The 27,972-nt window shown below is 36.3% G+C and overlaps 2 protein-coding genes across 4 annotated transcripts in view; one reads left to right on the top strand and one right to left on the bottom strand.

Annotated features, from left to right (window-relative positions):
* myo7ab (myosin VIIAb) overlaps window positions 1-19,653 on the top strand; it is a 40,375-nt gene extending 20,722 nt beyond the window's left edge. For both annotated transcript variants that reach the window (XM_084137477.1, XM_084137476.1), the window contains 26 exons: window positions 26-226; window positions 1,203-1,379; window positions 3,001-3,090; window positions 3,784-3,911; window positions 4,011-4,137; window positions 4,277-4,396; window positions 4,500-4,673; window positions 6,246-6,473; window positions 6,565-6,735; window positions 10,397-10,514; window positions 11,413-11,539; window positions 11,628-11,797; window positions 11,900-12,090; window positions 12,456-12,580; window positions 12,842-12,999; window positions 13,088-13,241; window positions 14,916-15,071; window positions 15,149-15,254; window positions 15,780-15,893; window positions 16,116-16,203; window positions 16,302-16,408; window positions 16,501-16,686; window positions 16,771-16,887; window positions 17,034-17,117; window positions 17,913-18,032; window positions 18,431-19,653. In XM_084137477.1, the coding sequence (XP_083993603.1) occupies window positions 26-226; window positions 1,203-1,379; window positions 3,001-3,090; window positions 3,784-3,911; window positions 4,011-4,137; window positions 4,277-4,396; window positions 4,500-4,673; window positions 6,246-6,473; window positions 6,565-6,735; window positions 10,397-10,514; window positions 11,413-11,539; window positions 11,628-11,797; window positions 11,900-12,090; window positions 12,456-12,580; window positions 12,842-12,999; window positions 13,088-13,241; window positions 14,916-15,071; window positions 15,149-15,254; window positions 15,780-15,893; window positions 16,116-16,203; window positions 16,302-16,408; window positions 16,501-16,686; window positions 16,771-16,887; window positions 17,034-17,117; window positions 17,913-18,032; window positions 18,431-18,520 (3,627 nt within the window). In that variant the 3' untranslated portion in view covers window positions 18,521-19,653. The remainder of the gene's footprint in view (window positions 1-25; window positions 227-1,202; window positions 1,380-3,000; window positions 3,091-3,783; window positions 3,912-4,010; window positions 4,138-4,276; window positions 4,397-4,499; window positions 4,674-6,245; window positions 6,474-6,564; window positions 6,736-10,396; window positions 10,515-11,412; window positions 11,540-11,627; window positions 11,798-11,899; window positions 12,091-12,455; window positions 12,581-12,841; window positions 13,000-13,087; window positions 13,242-14,915; window positions 15,072-15,148; window positions 15,255-15,779; window positions 15,894-16,115; window positions 16,204-16,301; window positions 16,409-16,500; window positions 16,687-16,770; window positions 16,888-17,033; window positions 17,118-17,912; window positions 18,033-18,430) is intronic.
* Window positions 19,654-20,214: 561 nt separating this feature from the next.
* gdpd4b (glycerophosphodiester phosphodiesterase domain containing 4b) lies at window positions 20,215-27,183 on the bottom strand. Of its 2 annotated transcripts, none has more exons than XR_014609205.1 (16): window positions 26,890-27,183; window positions 26,043-26,245; window positions 25,666-25,769; window positions 25,355-25,448; window positions 25,065-25,124; window positions 24,874-24,972; window positions 24,689-24,782; window positions 23,409-23,554; window positions 23,087-23,169; window positions 22,860-23,010; window positions 22,514-22,738; window positions 22,242-22,399; window positions 21,390-21,537; window positions 21,223-21,305; window positions 21,020-21,134; window positions 20,215-20,929 (listed from the first exon to the last, which is right to left on the bottom strand). XR_014609205.1 is itself a non-coding variant. In XM_084136696.1 (16 exons), exons 2-16 carry the CDS (start codon window positions 26,223-26,225, stop codon window positions 20,865-20,867), a joined length of 1,773 nt encoding a protein of 590 aa, XP_083992822.1. In that variant the 5' UTR covers window positions 26,226-26,245; window positions 26,890-27,183; the 3' UTR covers window positions 20,215-20,864. The 2 variants fall into 2 exon arrangements, 1 of the variants encoding a protein (XP_083992822.1); XM_084136696.1 differs by having other exon boundaries at window positions 21,020-21,099.
* Between the last annotated feature and the right edge of the window lie 789 nt (window positions 27,184-27,972).

Below are 27,972 nucleotides of genomic sequence, written 5' to 3'. Positions count from 1 at the left end.
GTTTGCTTTTGTTTGGATGCAACAGGATCTAGAAAATGTTCCGAGACAGTTTGAGGAAGTCATTAATGAGCCTCTTCCTCTTCCTGATGATGAAGAGGAAGACCTATCAGAGTATAAGTTTGCAAAGTTTGCTGCAACCTACTTCCAGGGAAATGCCACACACGTGTATACAAGGCGGCCACTGAAACAACCTCTGCTGTTTCATGAAGATGAAGGAGATCAGCTAGTAAGCTTTTTTTTTTTTTTTTTAAAGCTGCAGTCAGTATCTTTTTTGGGTTAAAAATGATCCAAAATAAATTTTTGAGCAAGTACATAACCAGCCAGTGTTCAAAGCCATCTGCTTGCCTTAGCTCAATTCTAAACGGTAATACTGTAATAATGTTTTTAATTCCAGTGGTACTAGTGGATTTTCCATTACGTCATTATGTCACATCTGTACACGTAAAGAAGGTGTCTCGGCTAGTAGGCTATTTAACGTGTGAGGATGTTGGAGGTGGAGATTTATAGCCTTTTCTCACAGCACTTGATATAATTAAACTTATCAATTTGATGACGGATCCAGAAAGATACAAACGCGTGACTACATTTAATTTTAATTTTTAGATTTTAATTTTCTGTAGCCACTCCGAAGTCGGAAGTCGTTTGTGTTTTACAACGGGTGTTAAACTAAATTAAATTAAATGTAGTCACGCAATGCTGATGTTGTTAACATTACCAATTTGAGAACAAAGTATAATTTGCATGGTTTGACGTGATATGATAAGTGATTGTTAGATTTAATCAGCGCGATTTACTGCAATGCTTTTTTTCCCTTAGTTAGTCAGAACAAAAGTGGATGTTACTCACTTGTTCAGATGACATTTTCCGGTGAAAATTCTTATGCTGGCCATACTTCCGAATGATAGTTTCCACACCGGCGCGGTGACTGACAGCCACACATTCTCCTCAAAACATTGGATTCATCCGCGCTGTGCCGTGCCGAGGCACAACCCACGTAAAGTTGATAATTTCGCGAATAACTGCAACTGTAGATTTCAAACACAGATGGCGACAAAGAGGAAAAACTACGGACTGCAGCTTTAAAGTTATTATTTATTATAATAATGTTGATTATTAGATGTCAGAGTCTTTGCTTACAGGTTTACTGTATAATATTTAAGCTGTGTAGGCCATATCATATTATGGTTCTTTTGTGTCTTTAGGCTGCTCTAGCTGTGTGGATCACTGTGTTGAGGTTTATGGGAGATCTTCCTGAACCCAAATACCATATCAGCATTAGTGACGGCACTGAGAAGATTCCAGTTATGACTAAAATCTATGAGACGTTGGGGAAGAGGACCTACAAAAGGGAGCTGCAGGCCCTGCAGGTGGATGAGGAGGTGAGACAAGTCAGGTGCACTGTAAAATGTAATTAGTTGACCTTTCTTAAAAAAAGCATGCAAACTCGTTGCCTCAAAAAAATTAAGCAAAGTAATCTTTAAGATTAGTGAGTTAGAAAAGCTTGTTTATTTTAAGTGTGCAGTACTCAATCAAGTAGTACCACTAGCACGTTTTTTTATGTTCATGTAACTTAATAGCCATGCTTAGTGTTAACTTAATTTTTTCATTTTGTGTGGATTGCTTGATATAAATTTATCCCCACTTAGAATTACTAAATACCTACAACTTAACACTTTTAGTTCTGCTCACTCATTTTTCAAGTTCACTTAAATTAAAGAAACCAATTTCTTAGTTAGGTTTACTTTATTAATTATAGCAGCACTATCCTTGTACAGCATAATATTTAGAATTTCTTAAAAGTTTCCATTATACAAAAAAAATATATATTTTTTTAATTAGTTAGTTTATAGACACATTGACATCAAGAATCAGCCTGTGAATCTCAACAATGGTGACAATTATAAAGCATGTTGCAGTGCATTCTGGGTGCAACCAATCAAAACTCATTCATGGCTCCCATCATGCATTGCTGCATGAATAAATAATGAGCTTATGATCAGAGGTGATCTGTTTGTCACCATTGCTGAGATTCATACGCTAATTCTTGATATCTGTGTGTGCCTACATAAAAAGTTTTTTTATTTTTTATTATTTGGATTTCATTGAAATGGCTAAAACTATTATGCTGTACCAGGACAGTGCTGCTATAATTAATAAAGTAAACATAACTCAGAAATTGGGCTCTATATGAGTTCAGTGAATAAGGTCAAATGATTGTGAAATAACGATTTATGTTAAAACACAACCAACACCATTAGATCACCTTTTCTATTTGTTCATCTGGCTGTTATAACTCAGGTACAGCAGCCAAACAAAATCTAAAATTAATGATATAAGGGTCAACAGCCCAACTAAAACAAACACTGATCACCATAATGGTGACGTGAAATTACGTTTTTCTCCTTCAGCCAATAATAGCTATTCAAGGGCAGGTCTTGGCGTGGCCATATATCACCGTCTAGCGTAGAGAGGACTGATCTGCGCATGCCCACAGGTCATAAACTTACTTTTTCTAAATGAATCCAGCAAGTAGACTGAGCTGGTAAGATTTTTCAACCTCAAAGTACAAGTAACTTACTAAAAGCGAGTGTTAATAGCAGGTTGAAAAAAAAATGATTAAGGTCAATTTACTATTTTTAATTAAATACCATGTTTGCATTTACAGTGTGGTGGGTGCAGTGAAAATAAAATAATAATAGATTACTTAATATTAATATTAATATTATCAATATTACTTATGTTTACATATAAAAATATGTTTTAATATTAAGTTGTATAAAAGTCCAGGTATTATGAACATGAATTAATAATGAACAAAATTTTATTTATAAATTAACATTAACCTAGACTAGTACAAACTAAAAAAGCATTGCTCTACATTAGTTAATGACATCCAAGACATATTAATGTAATGTAATGACATGATAATGTTAACAAGATTAAGCCTTGCTGTAAAATGTTACCTATGTGATGTATGAAAGTTTTCTTCATTGTTCCCAGAGTTCCACTACTGACATCCAGAAGAGGAACAGTGTGCGGCATAAGCTGGTGTCCCTCACATTAAAGAAGAAAACAAAGATCACAGAGGAGGTCTATAGCAAAGAATCCATTACATTTCCTAATAGTTGAAGTAATTTATGTGCCTCTAGTGGCACCAAATGCTAATGTATTATAAAAAATGTCTTCAAACACTCCCCCTGTCTGCCAGTCGAATAAATAGTCCTGACCCCGTATGGTATTGGTTGAAACGCTGCTGTTTGCCTGGTTGGAATCAACCTAATAATGGTTTACTTAGAGTTGTCTCTGCATCATTTAAAACTCTAGGGGTCAGTAAGATTTTTTATATATATTTGAAAGATTTTTTTATGCTCTCCAAGGCTACATTTAAAAATAATACCACATTTTGTAAAATATTATTACAATTTAAAATATACTTTTATTACTCTTATATATTTTAAAATGTAATTTATTTCTGTGATGGTAAAGCTGAATTTTCAGCATCATTACTCCAGTCTTCAGTGTCACATGATCCTTCGAAAATCATTCTAATATGCTGATTTACTGCTCAAGAAAATTTCATATTATTAACAATGTTGGAAACAGTTGTGCTTTTTAATATTTTTTGTGGAAACTGTGATTAAAAACAATTCTTTGAAAATCGGTTATGAAATAGAAATCTTTTGTAACATTAAAAATGTATTTACTGTTTTACTGAGTTACTGTTTATCCCTGCTGAATAAAAGTAAACGGTAGTGTATTAAAGTGTATTCCTGCCTCTGTTAGGTGACCAGACGGTTTACAGACAGTGATTACAGTCTACAGGGAAACAGCATGCTGGAAGACCGACCCACCTCCAATTTAGAGAAGCTCCACTTTATCATTGGCAATGGCATTTTACGCCCTGCTCTCAGGTCATTACGTGGCAAATGCATTATTGTTGATGTGCTTGTGACTGTTGAACATACATTGTATCTGAATTGTATTGCATCTGGGTTTGTTTCCTCTATCAGAGATGAGATCTACTGTCAGATCTGTAAACAGCTGAGCCAGAACACATCCAAAAGCAGCCATGCACGCGGCTGGATCCTGCTGTCCCTCTGTGTGGGCTGCTTTGCTCCTTCAGAAAAATTTGTCAAAGTAAAAAAAAAAAACACGTCATTTTTATTTTTGCATTCGTCAGCAGGAAATAAGATCCTTTAATTATCCTAATGATCCTGAACCAAAAAAAATCCTAACTCTTCATCCCATTTCATGTCTTTATCTGTATTTTCTTTAGTATCTGCGGACATTCATTACCAGTGGGCCGCCTGGTTATGCACCTTATTGTGAGGAGAGACTGAGAAGAACGTTTGTGAATAAAACAAGGACTCAGCCTCCTTCTTGGCTTGAGCTGCAGGTATTTTAGGACCCACAAAAGCCATTAGAGATCGCTTTGGGAAAATGAATCGGAAAAAAAATATGAGTAATTTGACTGGATTTCTTTCTCTTTCCTCCTCCAGGCCACTAAATCTAAGAAACCCATCATGTTACCGGTGACCTTTATGGACAGCACCACTAAGACCCTGCTGACTGACTCCGCCACCACAGCTGAAGAGCTCTGCAATGCTCTGTCTGACAAAATCGGCCTGAAGGATCGCTTTGGCTTCTCCTTATACATTGCTCTTTTTGATAAGGTACATTAATGCACACTCCAATCTTCAGTGTCACATGATCCTTCAGAAATCATTCTAATTATACTGATATGGCTCTAAAGAAACATTTAGATTAACATTTTAAATGAGTTTACTGTCACTAATTTAAAGGAACACTCCACCGTTTTTTGAAATAGGGCTTATTCACCTTCTTTCCTACATTTAGATAGGTGGGTAAATGCATTTTTGTCTCAGTGCATGCGTTGTTTTAGTTTGACAGGGTCTGCGCTAGCTTAGCTTAGCTTAATGAATGGAATCCTTTGTTGCCAGCTAGCATGTCCTGAGTAAAAGTGATAATAAAAAAAAAACTAATTACTTCTTGTGGCCTGCGTATTCACAACGAGTACAAATAGTGATGCAGATTAACACTAGGCGATTTCCTAGGCAGATATTGACTTGGGACTATATTAGGGGGAAGCACAGGCGAAGCACTGCTACTTGGGCGCAGAGATATCACGCAACACATGAAATCCCACGACTTCCGTCAACATACCAGCGTGAATAGTAGCTGGCTATTTTTCCTACAGTACATGAATGGCGATGAACATGGCTAATTTTGTGAGAGACAAAGAGGGTTCTCAGACAGTCAAGATCCAGAACCATACCTCTATGAACCAGAGTTTTCAGAAGAGGAAATAGAACGACAGGAGGAGGAGGTTGCGATCGCTCAACAGTCTGAGGACGTGAGGATGAGAGCCAACACGAACTGGTGGTGTGAATGTGGGGGAATATGCCAGTCTATGCCGACTGAAATAGAGTGTCTGTGCTGTGGCGAGTGGGACAAGTTACTGCCATCGATGACCAGACTCAGCGCGTCAGATCAAGATGAGCGTGCCCGCAGTTGTGTCACAGCTACCGAGGATTTCACAACGTTGATCCATCCTGCAGTAACTTTTACTCAATTTTTTTTCCGGTGTGATAAACTGGAAAAAAAAGCCCCACGCCGAATGGACCAAATGGACAGCTGTCCACAGAGTAAGTGATTATTTTAAACATGACGCATGTATAGATCTATAATAGATATATTATACCTGTATTCACATTCACATATTATACCACATATTCACATTTCATGTGTTGCGTGATATCTCTGCGCCCAAGTAGCAGTGCTTCGCCTGTACTTCCCCCTAATATAGTCCCAAGTCAATATCTGCCTAGGAAATCGCCTAGTGTTAATCTGCATCGCTATTTGTACTTGTTGTGAATACGCAGACCACAAGAAGTAATTAGGTGGGGTTTTTTTATTTTTTTTATCACTTTTACTCAGGACATGCTAGCTGGCAACAAAGGATTCCATTCATTAAGCTAAGCTAAGCTAGCGTCGACCCTGTCAAACTAAAACAACGCATGCACTGAGACAAACATGCATTTGCCCACCTATCTAAATGTGGGAAAGAAGGTGAATAAGCCCTATTTCAAAAAACGGTGGAGTGTTCCTTTAAATCATCCTTCCTGATTAAGAAGGGTGCATTCAAAAACCATGAAAAAAACATACTGACCCCAAACTTGCCGAATGTGGCCTCATATTCTTATTTATTTGGTCATCCTCCTCAGGTTTCATCCCTGGGCAGTGGGAAGGATCATGTGATGGATGCCGTGTCACAGTGTGAGCAGTATGCTAAAGAGCAGGGTGCTCAGGAGCGCAATGCCCCCTGGAGGCTATTCTTCAGGAAGGAAATCTTCACGCCCTGGCACAACCCTGCCGAGGACAGCGTGGCCACTAACCTCATATACCAGCAAATCGTGCGCGGGGTCAAATTCGGAGAGTACCGCTGTGATAGGGTCAGAGCTGTTGTGTGCATATTTCACATTGCCCAATGTAAGTTAAATTACTTGCATTAACCAAGCGTATGCATGTGCACTGTCATCTTAGGACGAGGACCTGGCCGAGCTAGCCTCTCAGCAGTACTATGTGGACTATGGGTCAGAGGTTCTACCAGACCGTCTTATGAGTCTTATTCCATCCTACATCCCGGACCGTGAAATTACTCCCTCCAAGACAGTGGAGAAATGGTCTCAAATGATCATAGCAACTCTCATAAAGGTATACATACAGTGAGGAAAATAAGTATTTGAACACCCTGCTATTTTGCAAGTTCTCCCACTTGGAAATCATGGAGGGGTCTGAAATTGTCATCGTAGGTGCATGTCCACTGTGAGAGACATAATCTAAAAAAAAATCCAGAAATCACAATGTATGATTTTTTAACTATTTATTTGTATGATACAGCTGCAAATAAATATTTGAACACCTGTCTATCAGCTAGAATTCTGACCCTCAAAGACCTGTTAGTCTGCCTTTAAAATGTCCACCTCCACTCCATTTATTATCCTAAATTAGATGCACCTGTTTGAGGTCATTAGCTGCATAAAGACACCTGTCCAGCCCATACAATCAGTAAGAATCCAACTACTAACATGGCCAAGACCAAAGAGCTGTCCAAAGACACTAGAGACAAAATTGTACACCTCCACAAGGCTGGAAAGGGCTACGGGGAAATTGCCAAGCAGCTTGGTGAAAAAAGGTCCACTGTTGGAGCAATCATTAGAAAATGGAAGAAGCTAAACATGACTGTCAATCTCCCTCGGACTGGGGCTCCATGCAAGATCTCACCTCGTGGGGTCTCAATGATCCTAAGAAAGGTGAGAAATCAGCCCAGAACTACACGGGAGGAGCTGGTCAATGACCTGAAAAGAGCTGGGACCACCGTTTCCAAGGTTACTGTTGGTAATACACTAAGATGTCATGGTTTGAAATCATGCATGGCACGGAAGGTTCCCCTGCTTAAACCAGCACATGTCAAGGCCCGTCTTAAGTTTGCCAATGACCATTTGGATGATCCAGAGGAGTCATGGGAGAAAGTCATGTGGTCAGATGAGACCAAAATAGAACCTTTTGGTCATAATTCCACTAAACGTGTTTGGAGGAAGAAGAATGATGAGTACCATCCCTACTGTGAAGCATGGGGGTGGTGGCATCATGCTTTGGGGGTGTTTTTCTGCACATGGGACAGGGCGACTGCACTGTATTAAGGAGAGGATGACCGGGGCCATGTATTGCGAGATTTTGGGGAACAACCTCCTTCCCTCAGTTAGAGCATTGAAGATGGGTCGAGGCTGGGTCTTCCAACATGACATTGACCCGAAGCACACAGCCAGGATAACCAAGGAGTGGCTCTGTAAGAAGCATATCAAGGTTCTGGCGTGGCCTAGCCAGTCTCCAGACCTAAACCCAATAGAGAATCTTTGGAGGGAGCTCAAACTCCGTGTTTCTCAGCGACAGCCCAGAAACCTGACTGATCTAGAGAAGATCTGTGTGGAGGAGTGGGCCAAAATCCCTCCTGCAGTGTGTGCAAACCTGGTGAAAAACTACAGGAAACGTTTGACCTCTGTAATTGCAAACAAAGGCTACTGTACCAAATATTAACATTGATTTTCTCAGGTGTTCAAATACTTATTTGCAGCTGTATCATACAAATAAATAGTTAAAAAATCATACATTGTGATTTCTGGATTTTAATTTTTTAGATTATGTCTCTCACAGTGGACATGCACCTACGATGACAATTTCAGACCCCTCCATGATTTCTAAGTGGGAGAACTTGCAAAATAGCAGGGTGTTCAAATACTTATTTTCCTCACTGTATATAGTTTCAACACATACATTTTTTTGTTGGGTTAATTGTAATTGTTTTGTACATTATATTATATTTAGTGCTGTCAATCGATAAAAAAAATAACGAATTAATCACACATTTTTCTGTAATTAATCGCAATTATTCACACCTGGCTAACACCTAAGTTTTTATATATTTTTATATTGTAATAATTTCATATTTAAACTCCAAATTAATGTAGAAACAACATAAAGACAGTAGCCTATTTTTTAAATATTTGTTTAATGGCGTCTGATGATAATGATTTCATAGTCAATATTAACCGTTAATTATAGGCACTCAGGATTACAGTATAATTGAAAGCTATGAATTTTAACATTTATTAGACTTTAAAAAATACAGCAACTTTTAATTTAAGTGAACTGAAAACAATCTTCACATAATCCCATTAAAAATGTATCATTTACCTTTGCCCTTCAATATATCAAGGCTAATTTTGAAATTGGCCCAGTCTTGCCCTGTCAAAATGCAATAATAATTTGTTTTTGACCCATGTAACCTTGTAAAGAGTGCTTTGAGATTTTTAGGTAGATCTGTCACTTTAAGACCTGACGCACATCACACAGATCTGACATGCATCCCATTTTCTCACAACTCGTTACATTCATTTAAAACTTAATTTAACTCATTTAAGACTGTGCTCGAGAGGATACTCAACAAAATTGGCATTTTGGCATAATTTTGTATGTTTTTGTCCTTTCATGCATTTTGGTTCTCTTTCCATTCTCTGAATGGTTTAAAAGCATTTGTTTGAATAAGAGCGTGATCATATAATGAAACGCTAGCCAAAGTATGATGGGAAAAAACGGATGCTGCGTTAATTGCGTTAAATATTTTAACGTGTTAAAGTGGAAAAAAAGTAACCGCATGCGTTAACTCATTAATTTTGACAGCAATAATTATATTATGCAGTTTCTACTACTAGCATTTAATCAGTTATCTATTCACATTATAAGTATACAAATAAGTATAATCAAACATACTGTGGCATGATTGAAATAATGAATATAATTGAAAAAATATGATATTTTGAAGTTAGAGTTAATAACAATAAATACTTTTGGTAGTTTTCATGGTTGTAATAGCATACTTAGAATTAGGAATAATATTTTTTAAATTAGCCAAAGAAAAAACAACTAATCTGGGTTGATAATCTGAATATTTGGTTGTTCGCCGATGTCTATGGTGGTTAAAGCCCTAGTATTTTGTGCTTGACGTGGAAAAATGCTTATAATCATTTTTTTTTTTAACACAAAATTAAAAATTAAAAATCCTAACATTATATTGTCACCACTTCCTGAAATTGTCACCACTTCCTGAGAATGGTATCACAATTACATAGAAAAGTATAATAACTAAACACATCTATTATTAACCTTTTCATTATAAGTAAACAGGACTCCACTATCACAGCACATATCTGCGCCTAAGTCTTCATTACTGTGTCAGGCTGTGTCTGACTCACCTCGCGGTGCATTCTCAAGGTCGGCAGTCTCATTATCTTACAGGAGTACCTTCATTTCCACCCAGCACTAATATATAAAATATAATCTCATTAACTCTCTGATCTGAAGTGTGTGCATGGACGACCTATAGACTGCTGTCTGCCGTAATAGAGTGCAATCACAGGACCCTGAATATTTGAGACATTTCTTTCAACCTCACTTAGTCACTGTCTTGTTATGGATTTGTAGGTTAGGTCAGCACTGACGTCTGTGTGCTAGCTCGTAGCGGTTGATGGGACTGAGCAGGTTGAGATTTGATTGAGACAATTAATCACGTTTCTTCTCTCAAGGGTGAAGGCCGTTTTAATTACCCTTCTGCCTCTCATAGGCTAAAGTGATGGACATGAATGTTTAATAATGCTGGGGATCAATTTTATGGATCGTCCTAGCTGTGTAGTAATGCATGAGTTTGTTACATTTTCTGCTTATAAGCAGGTGACGAGAGCAAAGGTAATCGCCTCTGAGGTAATCGCCGATATTGTGTTGCGCTGAGAGCAAGATATTGACGATTGCATCTCCACAGGGAATCTACATGCAGAAGAAGTTTGATTCGCAGAGAGTGAAGGAAGAAGTGGTGGATTTCGCTCGATTTAAGTGGCCTTTGCTTTTTTCACGCTTCTATGAGGCCTTCAAATTTTCAGGTAAGGCTTACAGAGAATAGTTCACCCAAAATTAAAACTCAAGTCAGTGAGTTGAATAGATCTGTCAGAATTGCGAACAAATCATTCAGACCAGAATCATTGGTTTGAATTAAAATATCTGACTCAGTTTATTTTACACATTTAATGTACATTACTTATCAAAACTTTAAGGAGAACTAGGGCAGATATATTTATATATTTTTGTTAATTATTGTTATTTATAGTTTATATAGTTGGTTATATAGTTTGGTTTTGTATAATTTACTGGTTATCTATTAAAATTATAATAGTTATCTATTAAAATTATAATTGTTATCTATTAAAATTATAAGTATACAAATAAGTTTTTACAAACATGCTAATAACATGATGGAAATAATATGGCATTTTAGGGTCTGTATTAAAAATAAAAATGACTTTTGGTAGTTTGCAAGGCTGTAATAGCATATTTTAGATTTGGGAATAATATTTTAACAATTAGCCATTGAAAAAAAAACACTTATCTGGGTTGGCAATCAGTATATTTAGCGGTTCTCCAATGTCTGTGGTGGTAATGGTCCTGGTCCTTTGGGTTTGAGGTGGAAAAATGATAAAAATTAACACAAAATTAGCCACAAATGTTTATCTGTTTGTTCATCAGTTTTAAATATCAATATCAATATAACAGACATTTTATATGAGCTCTCTAAAGCTCCAGTCTCCATTCTTTGTAATTGCATGGAAAAAAGTGACTGGTGTATTATTCCAAATTTCTTCATTTGTGTTCCATGGAAGAAATTCTTGTTGGGGGAATTATTCTATTACGTTATTCTTTAAATCATATTTTAAATAATCAGTTGGCCATATTGATCTGATAAAGTGTGGTGAAGCTAAACCATTCTTTCTGTTTTTTTCACAGGGCCTAGTCTCCCAAAGAATGATGTTATAGTGGCAGTGAACTGGACTGGAGTCTACTTTGTAGATGAGCAGGAGCAGGTCCTTCTGGACCTTTCTTTCCCAGAGATCACTGCAGTCTCCAGCAGCAGGTGCAGTAGCTTATCGAACCAAACCCACTTCATCTGATGTGTAAGTGTTCTCTATATTGTAATTTTTTGGTCAAACTTGTGGATGCAGAGGTGGAAAGCTTCAAGGACAGAGCTTCACTCTGGCTACCATTAAAGGAGATGAGTACACCTTCACATCTAACAATGCCGAAGACATCCGTGACCTGGTTGTCACCTTTTTAGAGGGCCTGCGTTCCAGGTCAAAGTTTGTGGTGGCCCTGATGGACAGCCATTACCCCGGTGAGCACACATTGACCATATAGGCAGCAGTTGGGTTTATAACCATTGCATTTGATAAGACGGTCCTGCAAAAAAACATCTTGTTTCTGTTTGTTTTCCCAGCTGGGCAAGACTCTTCGTTCCTGAGATTCTCAAAGGGAGATCTGATTTTTCTGGATGAGCAGAATGGAGAGCAGGTCATGACTTCAGGTTGGGCTCATGGGGTCAGTGACAGAACCAAGAGGGGAGGAGACTTCTCTGCAGACAGCGTCTATGTGCTGCCCACTATCTCCAGGCCACAATATGATATTGTGGTCAGTGTTTTTTCATTCAATACATTATTTGGACATTCTCAGAAAAAAAAATATTTACATATTTATATAAACACCACTCCCAGTAGCATGGGTGCTATCATCACTAACAGTCTACCATTGCTCATATATTTTTAATTTCTTTTTACACCTAAGCAAAGAATGAAAAAGACCTTCGCCATAAGTATATTGGGTACATATTACTACCCTAAGTAGATAAGGTACAAAGTTGTCCCTTTAAGTTTTTTTTCTTTTTTCTGACGGTGTATTATAATTACCTTGGAAAACCAATAAGCCACATATTTAAACTAAAGAAGGACTTGCGATATTGAATAGCCACTGGACCATCTCATTTCTGTTTCTTACAGACATTGATTACCATGTCACCAGACCAGCGTAAGGACTCCATAAAGATGTCTGATCAGAAACTGTTGGAAAGTGAAAAGAAGGTTCAGCCGCACACTCTAGAGGAATTCTCCTATGATCACTTCAGGTGCTTGAACGCTCTTCAGAACCTTTCCACCCTTTGTTTTGTCCGAATAGAAAAGTACTGTTTTTAAAGTTGGGAAAAGGAAGTATAGTGCAAACAAAAAGGTTTATTATTTAAACTCACAGCATCCTTTAAATGCTCAGTATCTTTTAAATATTAGCTGTATTGACTCACCACACCTATGATTGTATTTCATCATTTTGCACACTAATTTTTTGTTTAATTCTGGATTTATTACCTTTCTGGGTCCTGTCCATCCTCTAGACCCCCTTCAAAGAGCACACTGAGTCGTGTGATCATCAATAAAGGCAGAGGGAAGGATAAAATGTGGTGTTGCACCAGAGAACCGCTCAAACAGCCTTTGCTGAAAAAAGTCCTCAACCATGAAGAGCTGTCCCAGGATGCCTGCCAGGCTTTCATTTATATCCTTTACAGTTAATAGTATTACCTTTATAACATTTTGATTGTCTAACTGCAGATCCCTCATTTTGACCCTTGACTCTGTCGTACCTATCATGAAATACATGGGTGACTACCCCTCGAAGAGAAGCCGTTCGGTCAATGAGCTCACTGATCAGATCTTTGAGGGCGCTTTGAAGGCTGAACCTCTGAAGGACGAGATCTTCTGTCAGATCATCAAGCAACTGACCGAGAATCACGTTAAGTAGGTTTTGAAACTCTATTATTATTATTATTATTATTATTATTGTAACTATTATTATTATACACTTCCCGGCCAAAAAAAAGCTGCTGTTTGGATTTAAGTTGGCAAATGCTTAAGAGTCATTTAAGAGGTGGATCATTATTGCAGTGATTATTATGTTTCTAGCATGTTATATGTTTGGCAACAGTTCTTCTAACCCTAATCGATGGAGTGTGTAGCTTTTCATTTCTTAAACAACCATGTAGGAAGACACATCATGGCCATATTCCAGGATGACAAAGCCAAAATTCATCAGACTCAAATTGTGAAAGAATGGCTGGGAGGGAGCATGAAGAATCTTTTTTCACACTTCAATTGGCAGCTCCTTAACCAGCTCCAGACCTTAAATTTATTGAAAGTCTTTGGGATGTGTGGAGTTACAACATTTATTTCCACCTAGAGGTGCATCAATTTGCAAGCAAGAAACACAATAATCACAGCTATAATGATCTTAGAAGCATTTGCCTATTTAAATCCAAACAGTGACACTTTTTTTTTTTTTTGGCCCGGCAGTACATATTAAATATTTTAGGATTTAAAAAGTGATTTGAAAATGTGTTTTAAATAATAATATTATATTACTTAATAATATATTAAGTTTTTTTTTTTATTATATAAAATATATACTTTCATATTATTATTATTATTATTATGAAAACATAACATTTAAATATATATACAACAGCTATTATTATTGTTATTATTATAAATATACACATTTTAGATTTAAAGCAACACTATGTAACATTTTTTACCTTAAAGTAATGTTTCCAAAATAGTTTCAGTGGTTCATCAAGTCGTAACAGGGTGAAAGGCACTCCGCTTTGCGGTCCTTTATCTGCTATAACCACACTATGTAAGATTGCCAGATCGGGTCGCGTTTCTGTAGTTCTAATGAGACATAAGAAAACTACAAATTTGACTTGCTTTATGTCAAGCGTTACAATAGTCATTATTTAGTTTTTCTTCGTTTCTGATGTCGCAATACATCATACTATCATGAAATCATGCAACATACTCTAACTTGTCTGTGGACATCGTTCATTCCAAAGCCGGTGCTGGATAAACAGCGAGCGTCGGTACGACAGTAGGCTGCGGGCGGCGAAATTATTTACGACAGCGGTAATGGACAATTCCGCTTCCAACCTGTAGGGCGACCGCAGGGGAAAAGTTCCATAGTGTTGCTTTAAAACATAGTTATAATATATATATATGTGTGTGTATATAATTAAAAAATATTTACATATATACATAATTTTTATTATAATTTATATATTTTTTTATAAATATTATTTTATAAAATTATTATTATTAATATTATTCAAATTATAACTGGTTGATATTATTTTTTTATAAAAAATATAATTTGAGTTTAACACATCCCGTGTTTCTAAGGTGACTTTTGCATATGTGTGATTTTATTTTAAATATTATTTTAAATATACTTGCAAATGTACTGATAAATTGACATGAAAATATTTGCTCACAAGTTACACACAGTTAGTGAATGAAACCCATTACTGTGAAAACAGTTAATGTGGCTGATAAATCTGTACCAGTCTGTCCCCTAGTGGTTAGCATGTAAATGACCAAAGCTGCTTTATGTTGTCAGCATTACTTGTTCTGTGTGTTCAGATACAGTGAGGAAAAGGGCTGGGAGCTGCTCTGGCTCTGCACTGGGCTTTTCCCTCCCAGTAACATGCTGCTTCCTCATGTCCAAAAGTTCCTGCAGTCCAAGAAACATCATCCAGTCGCGCCAGACTGCATGCAGAGACTGCAGAAAGCCTTGCGGTAACTAACAGCACATACAAACATGCATCTCGAATGTTGCATAGATTCCCTTCCAACATTTTTCTCTTCATGGACAGAAATGGATCCAGAAAGTATCCTCCTCACCTTGTAGAAGTGGAGGCCATTCAGCACAAAACTACCCAGATCTTTCACAAAGTGTACTTCCCTGATGACACTGATGAGGTGAGTTTTTATGTTAACTCTAGGTGTGTCTGTTACCTGTACCGTACGTTGTTTCCAATCTCCTGTGGTGGTAATATTCTCTTTCTCTCTCATGCCCGGCTGTTTATTTATGCATGAGGAAACGGAGAGACGCCCTGTTGTGCTCTGACCTCATTTGAATCCTCCATGCTCAGTGTTATGTGGTGCTGCTGGAGATAACGGCATAAGATAGTTGAAGTGTGAATAGACTCAGAGACTTGCATCTTTTTTGGATTAAATATAGTTGAAATATTATGGCCTGCACTGTTTTATATAAGAAAATATAAACAGACATGGTAGACATGGAATGTAATTCACAATGCAATATAACAAACACCAAATACACAGTTTAGCTACGTATATATGAATCACCGAGGATGGATGGATGGATGTGCAATAGAAGCATTTGCACAAGTGGTCTCAGGCTTTTGGCCTTCAAAATGAATTCCCCCCATAACCCATTGACTGAAACAGTGTCTTTTATTTTCTACTATCCTTTTTTCAAAGGTCTTTGAGGTTGAATCAAGCACAAAAGCCAAAGATTTCTGTCTGAACATCTCTGGCAGAATGATGCTCCAATCCTCTGAGGGCTTCAGCTTGTTTGTCAAAATTTCTGACAAGGTGAGGTTACAAAGGTGTCGAATGTCTGTTCAGATGAAACTGTGGGAGGTTATGACACACTAAAGAACTCTTTTTTTAGTTTTACTAAATTTTTGAACTGATTTCTACATCACAGCTTTTTCCTCTCAAAACACATGCCCTGTATTTAATAGCAGTTATTCATCCGTACGAGTGTATTATTAATGTAGGATGTCTTATCAGTTCTGGCTTAAAACGTTTCAGGTGATCAGTGTGCCAGAAGGAGATTTCTTCTTCGACTTTGTTCGACATCTGACAGACTGGATTAAAAAAGCCAGAGCTGTGAAAGATGGTGATTATGTTTCTTGTTCATAAAAATGATCAATATTTTGAGTGTAAAAACCATGGTGGTGGTGTACCGAGGTGTTAATGCTTCTGTTCGTTCTGTAGGCACAGTGCCTTCATTGACCTATCAAGTGTTTTACATGAAGAAACTGTGGACCAACACCATTCCAGGCAAAGATCCCATGGCCGACTCCATTTTCCATTACTTCCAGGTGGAAATCTCTCTCTCTGTACTCAATCTGTGCATACAGGCTCACTTTCAAACACGTATCACACTCTTGCTTCTTCATAAACTCTTCTTCAGGAGCTCCCAAAGTACCTGCGTGGCTACCACAAGTGCTGTCTTGAAGAGGCTTTCCAGCTGGCTGCGCTGATTTACAGGGTGAGGTTTGAGGAGGACAAATCACAGTTCCTCAACTTCACCAAGATGCTGAAGGAGCTCGTTCCTCAGGACCTGATCCGTCAGCTCTCGCCCGACGACTGGAAACGGGTGAGAGCAACACTAGTCCTACTTCAAACGTTCATTTATGACAAGTAAATGCTGTGAACATGCATGTCTTTGTTTCTTCTGCAGCCTGTCGTCACATACTTCAATACCCATGCAGGGAAATCTCGAGAGGAAGCAAAACTGATGTTTCTAGAAATCATTTATAAGTGGGCAACTTTTGGATCTGCCTTTTTTGAAGTCAAGGCAAGTTTGTCACAATATGATGCAATGTTGATTTACCTAAATGTCAGGCAAACAAAATGACATTTTCCTCAATTATAGTATTTGATTTGTTATTTTTTGTAAAATAAACTACATCTGGCTTGATGATGTTTGATATTCGTCCACAGCAATCCTCAGATACAAATTTCCCAGAAGTCCTTTTGATAGCGATCAACAAACTTGGTGTTACTCTCATTGACCCGAAAACAAAGGTAGGTTTACACATTGCCCAGAATAACGTAAGGTAAATAAGCGGTATCTTTAATATATTGTCATTTTAGCCTAAAGTGCAAACTTTACTACATACACTACTTTTCAAGTTTGGGGTCAGTAAATTTTTTTTATGTTTTTGGAATGTCTTATGGGTTTTTTTATTAAAAATACTATAATTAACGCAATATTGTGAAACATTACAAATTAAAAGAACTGTTTTAAATTTGTATACATTTTAAAATTTGTATACATTTTTTCAGCATCATTACTCCAGTCTTGACATGATCATATGATCCTTCGGAAATCATTCTAATATGCAGATTTGGTGCTCAAGATTTCTTATTATTATCAATGTTGAAAACAGTTCTGAAAAAAAATCTGATTTTTTCAGGATTGTTTGACTGTCACTTTAAAACAATTTAATGAGTCTTAATATTAATGTGTATTAATTCCTTTAAAAAAAAATTTACTGAAAAGAAAATGGGAAAACGCCAGACTTCTTATTTACAGTTGATCTGTTTTTTGTCTGTAACATGCTTGGAAGTTTGCACAATAAACATATAAAAAAAAAAAAATGTACTGACCCCAAACTTTCGAATGGTTATTTTATGGAATTTAGTGTATTTTATTTGAGCATTTTGCTTATTTAAATATTGATGTTAAACTTACGTTGCTGTGACATAAAGCCAACTGCCATTTTTTCCTCATTTGCGTCAGCAACAAAACTTTTATTATATACTTTTGTAAAAACCCTTTGGATATTGTTTGAATGGCATTTACTCATTTGTCTGCAGGACATTTTGGGCACACATCCCTTCACCAAAATCTCTAACTGGAGTAGTGGACATACCTATTTCCACATTACCATTGGTAACCTGGTTAGAGGCAGCAAACTGCTGTGTGAGACATCACTGGTGAGTCAGTCATCCCTTACTTCAGTGCTTCCCAACCCAGTTCCTGGAGACACACCAACAGTACACATTTCAAACTCTTCCTATCAAACACAACTGATTCAACTCATCTGATGATCAATCCTTTTCAGTCCTTGGAATATCTACTAATACGCTGATAAGGGAGACATCCAAAATGTGCACTGTTGGTGTGCCTCCAGGAACAGGGTTGGGAAACACTGCCTTACATATAATACTGTGGTGGTACCATGATACAGTGATGGTATCAGATGGTAATACCATGGTACTTTTGAGACACAAATGCTCCAGCTATGCTCCATTATATTAGATTTATAATCATACTTTGCTGTGTGGTTAAATAATACAGTATTTTATCATCCAAATATCCTCACTATTCACAGGGATATAAGATGGATGACCTTCTCACCTCTTACATCAGTCAGATGTTGACTACCATGACCAAGCAGCGCACTTCACGTGGAAACCAGTAACACGAAAGGCTTGGAATAGGCCGTTTACAGACTTCTCACTATTTCTTAGATCCATAATTTTGATACATGAGAATAAACTGAATCTGATTTTAGTGTTGTTACTTTTTCATACTGGAGCCTTAATTGTAAATTGCGAGTTTAATTTATTTTATAGAATTTCTCTGTATTTTAATGTCAATGAAGGACATGTTTCATTGACAGTCAACAAACTTGTTGCCTTTCAGTTGTAGGCCCTCATATGGTTTTTACTCTGACACCAAATTAAAAGTCAGTTAAGTCAGATCAAGTTCCTGATTTCAGTTATTCAATTTGTGGATGATTTGCACGTCTCATTTTGCCAATTGAATGTATTATACAGATTTAGAAATGTTGCAGTATTTGGGTTTGCTTCTTAGCTTAAGACTTCAACACTTGGTTCTCATCCTAGTCATTTTAAAGCACTTTTATTGGTACATAAATGTCATTTAACTAAATCAATGACAGCAACATTTAATTCAGTCTAAAAAATCCTTTTCTGAATACTATTTCTCTTCCTTTGTAAATCTTTGACCAGGTATTGCAGAGATATGTATTAAAATGTATTTTATAAATTAAATGATCAGTATATATAAATGGCCATAATTATTATAATTTCTGCACAATATATTAAGGATAAATGGCTGAATCTTTAAACATAGTTTAATTTATTTATTCTTTTTTATTAATTGGTAACACTTTACAAGTTTTCATTAGTTAACATTAGTTAATTACATTAGTTAACATGAACTAAGAATGAACAATACTTTTACAGCATGTATTATTCTTAGTTCATGTTGATCTACATTTAATTAATGTTGATGTCATTTACTAATACATTATTAAAATCAAATGTATGTGTTAACATTAGTAAATGAACTGTGAACTGAACTAACAATAAACGAGTGTACTTTTATTAAGTAACATTAGCAAAGATGAATGAATACTGTAACTAATGTACTGCTCATTGTTAGTTCATGTTAGTTAATATATTAACTAATGTTAACAAACAAGACCATATTGTAAAGCGTTACCCATTAATTTGTAGTTTGTAATTGGTCATTCTAATTTTATAATGTTGGAAGCTGCTGTTTATAAATAAAACAACATATATGAGATGCCTTGGCTATTTTAATGAATGTCATTTGTTATTCTCATTGATCAATGATTTATGATCATATGATCAGTCATTTGACAATTAGATCCCTTGAATGCAACATGTGAAACCCTATATTTGGTTTTAAAGTAGGTCTGTTCACTAAACACTAAAGAATAATTATTAAAATGTTTTACTAAATAACAATAATAATAATACATTTATTATTTATATACTGGTATTATAGTATTATTAATATTTTGAATCAGCTTTTAGTTTTATATTTTCCATTTTGATTTGAGTTTTAGTCATTTTTATGCACATTTGTCATTGTTATTACTATTGTTTGTTTTTATTTAGCTTTAATTTATTTTTATTTAATTTTTAGTTTAAGTAATTTTAGTGCTTCAGGTTAAATATATTTTATTGCAGTTAGGTGCCAAGGAACATTTAAAAAAAAATAATAATTTCAGCTTTATTTCATTTAGCAAAAACTATATAAATATTTACAACACTATAGTTGAGTAAACTGTAGTTTGTGTAAGATTTTGTAGATTCTTGCAAAACTCAATGTACAACAATATACTCTTGCCAGACTTTAATCAGACTTCAAATAATAATAAAAAATAACAAGATTGTAACAGTTTTCACATTTGAGTAAAAAGTATGTGATTTAATGAGAAAAAAAATCAAAGAGCAAATATCAGTTTAAAAACTGAAAAACTAGATTACGGGCATCATGATTTCAGACAGACACGGATCATATTGCAATAACCAAAGAATCTTTACACTGAATTATATTCTGTGGCTTAATGTTGATTTTGAATCCTACATTAAATTAGAACAAGACAAAAAGGACAAAACATTAGCACAACAATTATTTATGACTTCAGATTCTTACACAATTAGGGTCCTCTCTGGGAGTGATGTTTCATCCAAAACCATGAAATTTATTTTAAATACCACTTAAGATGAAACATAAAACAAATGGATCGTGAAATGCAATAACTGAGGTGTAAGATTAGTCACTAGCATTTGTTAACTGTATGTATCCCATCATATCAGCTCACATGTCTGTCATAAGATATTTTGTGACAATTAGAATTTATAAAATTGTAAGGGTGATTTCAATGTACCACTTAAACTGTGGTTTAAACTGGCTTAACTGAACATCAGTTAGTTGTTTTTTAATATAAGGGGTTAAATATGAACCAACAGTTTTAATCGGGTTCTTCAGAGAGATGGTATCTGCTTCTCAGAGCTGCTCATGTCGGATAAAGACCACACATCATTCACCTCTGTTCATGGGAACATGAAACATGATCAGTTCAGATTATTCTTCATTTATTTGCCTTAATAAGTGGTTTACAATATTAAATGCCTCTTACCTGTCCTGAACTGTCTGTAAGACCCATGTTCAAGTAATGAACTGCTGTCCACACTGCGAGCCAACCCACGCTCCCTCCACCTGGAATACATCATGATTGACAGCCTACAGATTGCCTTTTGTATGGAGTACAGATTGATTTTGGATTGAAGCTACATGTTCAGAGCCAAAGTGAGATGATGTAAATTCTGTGCTCACACTCACCAGTGAAACACAAAAACAATCACAACGAGAAGAAGGGAAGTGATGTCAGTGAGAGTCCACATAAGCATGTACTCATCTGGTGTCTAAGAGAGAGAGGAAAACCACAGGAAAAAAACTGAATGAGAAGATGAACAAATCCCTGACAACTGTAGATGTGTGTCATTTACCATGAGAAAGAGCGGTCTTTGCAGGTTCTTGAGGATGTGAACAGCATTCGTGGCTACGGAATGAGCCCCTGCACACCAGGCTAGAGAATACAGCCACGGCTCGCTGATCACGTACAGGTTGGTGCTGATGTTGGCAGCAGCGTATTTTCTGTTTGATTAAAGGTCACACAACAATGCATGACATTTATGTGTGACATATATTATATAAAGTATATTTGGGGTCTCGTATGCTCACCAAGTAACAGTAAAAACAGTAATATTGTGAAATATTATTCCAATTTAAAATAACTCTTTTCTATTTTAATATATTTTAAAATGTAATTTATTCCTGTGATGGGAAAGCTATATTTTTGGCAATTACTCAAGTTTTTCAGTGTCACTTGATCCTTGAGAAATCATTCTAATGTGCTGATTTGATGCTCAGGAAATATTTATTCGATTCTTTGATGATTAAAACATTCAAAATATTTGTTTTGTTTTAGATGGATAGATAGGTAGATATATATGATGTATATATATATGAAGAGTTCAGATGCAAAAGCCTCTAAATGCCATCTGAAATTTTCTTATAGAATGATCATTTTTATCAAGCTTGTATATTAAAATTCAATAATTTCACTTAAGTGGCAATGAAGATTACCTATTAATTGTCATTTAAGTGAAATTACTGAACTTAAATATTCAAGCTTGATAAAAATTATCATTATATAAGAAAATTTCACATGGCATTTAGAGGCTTTTGCATCTGAACTCTTCATATATATATATATATATATATATATATATATATATATATATATATATATATATATATATATATAGTGTGCATCTTTTTTAGCTTATCTCTTGAACCTGATTTCTTTCTCTGACATGGAGCTGTAATGGATGTTGAGTCTGGCTATGTGTCTGAGCTGAAGTTCCTCCACTGGTGCTTGTTCGCCTGTTGTCTGTTGTAAATTAGGGTCGATTTCTTGTACAAACTCCCTGAGCTCTGGAGGCAGCCACAGTACCTAGGTAAAAATGCAATAAACATATATAATCTAGAATCTACAATAATATAATCTGCAATCTACACAAAAGTCACCTTTTGAACTTTCCAAAAATGCAACAATGTAATGGCACACCTGACTGGAGTGAATGGATGACTCGTTCTGGATGACGTCCAGGGTGCGGGATATCCAGGCATCTCTATATGGGTGACCCCTGGGCGGCCGGTACAGATCAAAGATCACTAGTTTCCCATATTGAGCAGCCAATTCCAGAAAGGCCCTCAGTGTGCACACAGACTGATTCTGAGCCTGCAAGCGCTCATCTGCGCTCAGAGATGAGGCTGTTCCAAAGGGGTCTTGCTGAGTGGGAAACAACAATACTCTTTGATTAATGTTTAAAGGTGGTTTTAAGCAACAAAAATATAATCTAGATAACAACTAATTATTTTTTCAAGAGAAAAAAAGCTTCCCGCAGCCTAACAGAGAAGAACCAGGATCCAGCGTTGAGACTCTGCAGCTCTTTCCACGTAAACATGGCAGGTGAGGTGTGTGTCCAGTTAGGAAACACGTCTTTTACATTAGTTGTCCTGCGTAGGTTCTTATCGTGCATGAGGAAAGGAACTCCATCATAACTGCAGCAAGAGACAAAACAATGTTATTGAGGACTTTTTTCCATTTTAAATAACACAGACTTTCTATAGAGCTGACCTGATAGTGACATCGGTCTCCAGACCATCAGCTCCAGCTGCCAATGCCTTCTTAAAAGACATGTAGGTGTTTTCAGGGGCAAGCTGAGAAAAGATACCACAGAGGCATTGCTTTTTTCTTCAGTCTGACCATGGTACACTGCATGTCTGCTACATCCTGTACTACTACAGTCTTGATATAATAATTGTTTTGGAAATACTGAACTAATAAATCACATCATCACATATCACATTAAACTTGGAAAGAAGTATTTTAACCTAAAAACTTTAATCAAATGTTAGTGCTTGAACCTGAAAAGCCTAAGAAGAAGAATGAAGTGTACCATTGGTGCTCCCCTGTGTCCAATTAAAGCAGGAGCTGATCCCAGACTGCTCCTCTCTTTAATGCAGGGCGAGTGCATGCCCAGAGGAACCAGGTAAAGAGACACTAGAACAGTTATATACAGCACCATCATGGCCATCCGTCTCACTTAAACAGACAAGGGCACATGTGAATTCACAGTAATAATATGCACTTTCTCTGACATAAGCTGCATCAGAGTGGTGCTATTTTTTAAAGTCTTTCCTTTTTACAAGATATTTTGAAAATAGATTATGCATGATCAGGGCTGTACAGTTACATATATAAAAAATTGGTCTGTGCAATGAAAAAATTTACCACAGTAGCACATGTGTGATAAAGGTTGGCATGTGTGTGAGACAGATACGCTTTATTGTGTGAAGTGAGCATTTGTTGTGTGCTTGTTTGTGTGTTAGATTAATCTAGGGCTGCACAATTAAATGGATAGTTAACCCAAAAATGAAAATTGTCATCATTTACACACCCTCATGTTGTTCCAAACCTGTATGAGTTCCTTTTTTATATTGAACACAAAAGAATATATTTCAAAGAATATTGGTAATCAAACAGTTGGCGATAGATAGCCATTGACTTCCATAGTAGGAAAAAAATAGTCAATGGAGCTCCTCAACTGTTTGGTTACCAACATTCTTTAAAATATCTTCTTTTGTGTTCAACATAAGAAACTCATACAGGTTTGGAACAACATGAGGGTGAGTAAGTAATGACAATATTTAAATTTTTGAGTGAACTATCCCTTTAACCCGAAATTCACTGAGATCAGAGAGGATCGATTGGTTTGCAGTAAATGCTGCTTCATCTTTGGAAGTGCTGTGAATTTGAGTCACTTATAATGTGCATTTGACAAGCAACAGATTTTTTTTTTCATAATAAATTAATACTTATAATAAAACTTTAGACCTTTCTAATGATTTATAGGAAAATGAAGCAGTATTTTCAAGTGCTAAATCAAGGATGTTGTTTGGAGACTGATTAGTGATTGGGCTTTATAAACAAAATGTTAAGCAAGAGGTGTTACGTTTCTGCAGTCTGCCATTTTTGGCAAATAAAAAAAAATGTTTGTGTGAAAAGGTTTGGATTTTGTGTGCCCTGTATGGAACATTAATGTTTTTTGTCAGTCACATGCCTGTTTAAGAGATGAACTGCACTACTTCTGGTTGTTTTCAGAGATGGTCACAGACCTTTTTATACTCGTGTTATATTGTGTGGCCCGGTGCATAATATATTTAAACTCATTCTTACCTCTCATATTGAGCCGGAAGACATGAAAGCCTACCGGCCAAGATAATAGAGTCATTAAAACCACACCACCTATGTGTAGATATGGGGCAGTTACCTGGCAAATGGGAATTGGGAACTTTAATTAAAAATATCACAGTGAATTTACTCCAATATCAATATTATATAGTAGTAGATAATAAACCTGCCTGAAAAGATAAAAGCACAGTCTTCCACTCCTTGCTCCATAAATCTGTGAGAACAGATGAGGCCACAATGGAGAGAATCAAAGTCACTGAGATCCCAATCTATCACAAGAGATTTCATCAGTCACAAGTGTGAACCATAAAGTCTCTTGATGTAAAGACTTTCAGTAGTTACATAGTTGAGATGAAGTTACCTTGTGACACCAATGTAAATATAACCTCTGGCCTTCTGAGAGAAGACAAACTGCCAACAGCTGTGAATATTAACATATTTCTTAACAGCAAATTATCATATGGACCTTTTAGTAACTTGTTATTGTGACTTAAAGCTTAAAAAGCAAACCACATTGACAATAATACAATAAGTACATTTAATATGTCACGTCTATACAAATCTATAATAGTGATTTCATAACTGTGGGGTTTTGTAAAGAAATTAGGTCAAAACTGTAGTAATGAGAATGAATATTCTTAAAGCACATACCAGCAGAACAGCAACATAAGTGAACAGAAAAACAGCAATAATCAACAACACAATAGACCATGGAAACCAGAAGCCCAGATTTCCAAAATTAAACCTGGAGACAAAGCAAGAGAATTATTACTTTAGTGTATCTCTCAGTTAAATTACCCAAGTTGAGAGGTCTTTAATAAATTACACATTCAGCTCAAATGATTAACTATTAAAGGACTGTTCCATGTTAAAAACAACTTTGTTTAAACAAAATGAACAGTAATGTGTAACCAAAAGAAGTCAATGAATCATTTAAAATATATATTTTATGTGACACAAACCAGTCAAAGTCATTGTAGTCATTCCGTGCTTCACTCCAAAAGTACAGGAACACCAGACAGAGACAAAAGGTCAGAACGATCAGAGCAAAACTGCAACACTCCCGCTGCAAAACAGTTTTTAAGCCATTACATAACACATAAATCTAGCTAACTATCGTTGCATTTTAAACCTGACCTAAATATTACAATAATAATCACAAAAGGACACAAAACTTAAAAGTAGGCTATTTTTGTGAGAAAAAAGGCCAGTGTATATTGAGCCTACTCATTCTGTAAAGGTTCTTATTTGCTTTGATCAGGTGAACTTGTACAAGTAAAGTTAACAGCTTCATTTGTAATGATCTGAGCATGTGCATTGTGAGTTAGAATGAGAGCACCTTAGAGCAGCAACAGTGTCCAGGCTGAGCATGTGTGCGCTGGGAACGTCTCCACTGGCAGCCGTAGAGTCCAGCTAGACAGGAGACAAAGAGCTGGTGCTCATAACGCTGAAGCAATCTCTGGCGTGCCACTTTCAGCTTTCCCGACTTCAGTTGGGTTACCTCGGCCGGTGCAGTGCCCATAAGCAAGACAAATGGGGGTTCTGTCGATGTATAAACATATGATTATTTTCACCCCTAAATAATTTTGCAAAATGTAAAAGAAGTTGAGATGATGTAATGAATAACCAATGTGCTATATTATATATAATGCAACTGTGTAATATTGTCTTTTGCTTTTGCTATATTTTATGCCAGTGTATAGTTTCCAGTTGCACAATTGTAAAAACTTAATTAATAAGACAATATGCAAGGCTGATTATACAACATGGTCCCCTCATCCTGTACAAAAACCTAATAATGATGGAATTTCTCCAAATGTAACAGGGTAAATTACTCACAAAAAATACTTTATCATTCTTCAGCCTAATAAGTAACGTTAGCCCCGCCCAAACGTATGCATTCGTTGAATTTGGATGAGAGTTGCCTCCGTTTTTTCAATTTTCATTGACATTTGTGGGGTAAAAAAAAAAAGTATCCATAAAGGTAATTGTGAATTCATAAAGACCATTCTACATCCCACATCTATTCATAAACTTTGAGTCCACGGAGATAAACAAAACAAAAACACATTAGCCAACAAACTTGTTTACACTTTACAGAATCGCTGTCATCTTCACAGTATGGTTTTCGTATCGAATTTTTGTTATTATGAGAATAGGTAACGATAAACAGCCCAATGTCTCACCGAATGTCAGAACCCGGTCGCCGTCATATCATAACCAAAAAACTACGCCGGGATCTCTGTCCGTGTCCGCTTTACTCCAGTGAAAGGAAATACCTCCCGTAGCTTCTTGACTGGCCGTCGAAGAGTGTGGCGCTGCTTGGATAATGAGAGTGTGAAAAATACCCAGTTCTAGAATCCCTGCGTTTGTGTTTCAGAACGGTACTATTGTGCGTCAGTGTCTGTTAAATGTTACTGTGAATTTGCATAACAAGAGGGGCGCTTTGCACTTGCGAGGCGTAGCCTACTTTTTTGTGTGGTTGTTTAGTCTTGGCGAACTGAAATGATATATTTTAAAATTTTCTATAAACTGATAAATATATGAATAATAAGTTGAGCGAAAGTGTTAATAAGTATGTAGGCCTTTCATAAGTAAATAGGATGCAGCATAAGTATTTCATTAAAAGCAAGCAATTTCACGAAGCCTTAAACAAAAACAGAAGCTCTATTGAATAACAAACAGCAATTATACGCATCTTAAAAGACACAATGTTACAGGCTACTTGAAGAAAATAAGCTGGAGGGGGTTGGGAGTATAAACTTCTGAGTTCAGTTTAGTTCACTGTCCTTGACAAGAACTCTTGTCCATCCTGTAGGCAGTTATCCAAGGTAGCCTACTATCTCTTCACAATCAAGAAGTTTTTCACAATCAAGTGGTTCCACTGTGTGTGCAGAGACAAATTACTCTTGGCAAAATCAAGGCCACCCTCTGGACATATAACACCTCTGTGAATTTAATTGGTAGAGATTAACCTAAAATTTAGGTTTAGGGATAGGGTTATAACCATAGGTTATAACTTGGGTAGGGTTAGGGTGTAGCTGGACCTTCAAGCTCCACCCATTATACCCAGAGAAGGGTAGCTGCAAGTCAGTCTCCACCCATTGGCTCTATAATGAGCAGTATAAAGCACACATACATCTCAGAGATGTCTATTGGATGTGCGTGTTTACATCTGGAAGATGTATTTTTTAGTGTGTTTGCTCATCTGCAATATGCCTCTAGGACGTTTCCTGTCAGACGTTAAATAGAGATTTATAAAACGTCTT

The sequence above is a fragment of the Abramis brama genome (assembly GCF_963993115.1).
Source record: "Abramis brama genome assembly, chromosome: 15".
NCBI classification, from domain to species: Eukaryota; Metazoa; Chordata; class Actinopteri; order Cypriniformes; family Leuciscidae; genus Abramis; species Abramis brama.
The sequence above is the reverse complement of the archived record's forward strand: the minus strand, read 5'-3'. Positions and strand labels throughout refer to the sequence as shown.

Excerpts from the sequence above, each read along its gene's own strand:
- gdpd4b (XM_084136696.1), bottom strand. The coding sequence starts at position 26,225 with ATGGGCACTGCACCGGCCGAGGTAACCCAACTGAAGTCGGGAAAGCTG. Across the intron at positions 23,011-23,086 it reads GAGACCGATGTCACTATCAG|TTATGATGGAGTTCCTTTCC; the intron begins GTCAGCTCTATA and ends CTCTTGCTGCAG. Across the intron at positions 21,100-21,222 it reads ATTGTTTTTGTGTTTCACTG|GTGGAGGGAGCGTGGGTTGG; the intron begins GTGAGTGTGAGC and ends GATGTATTCCAG.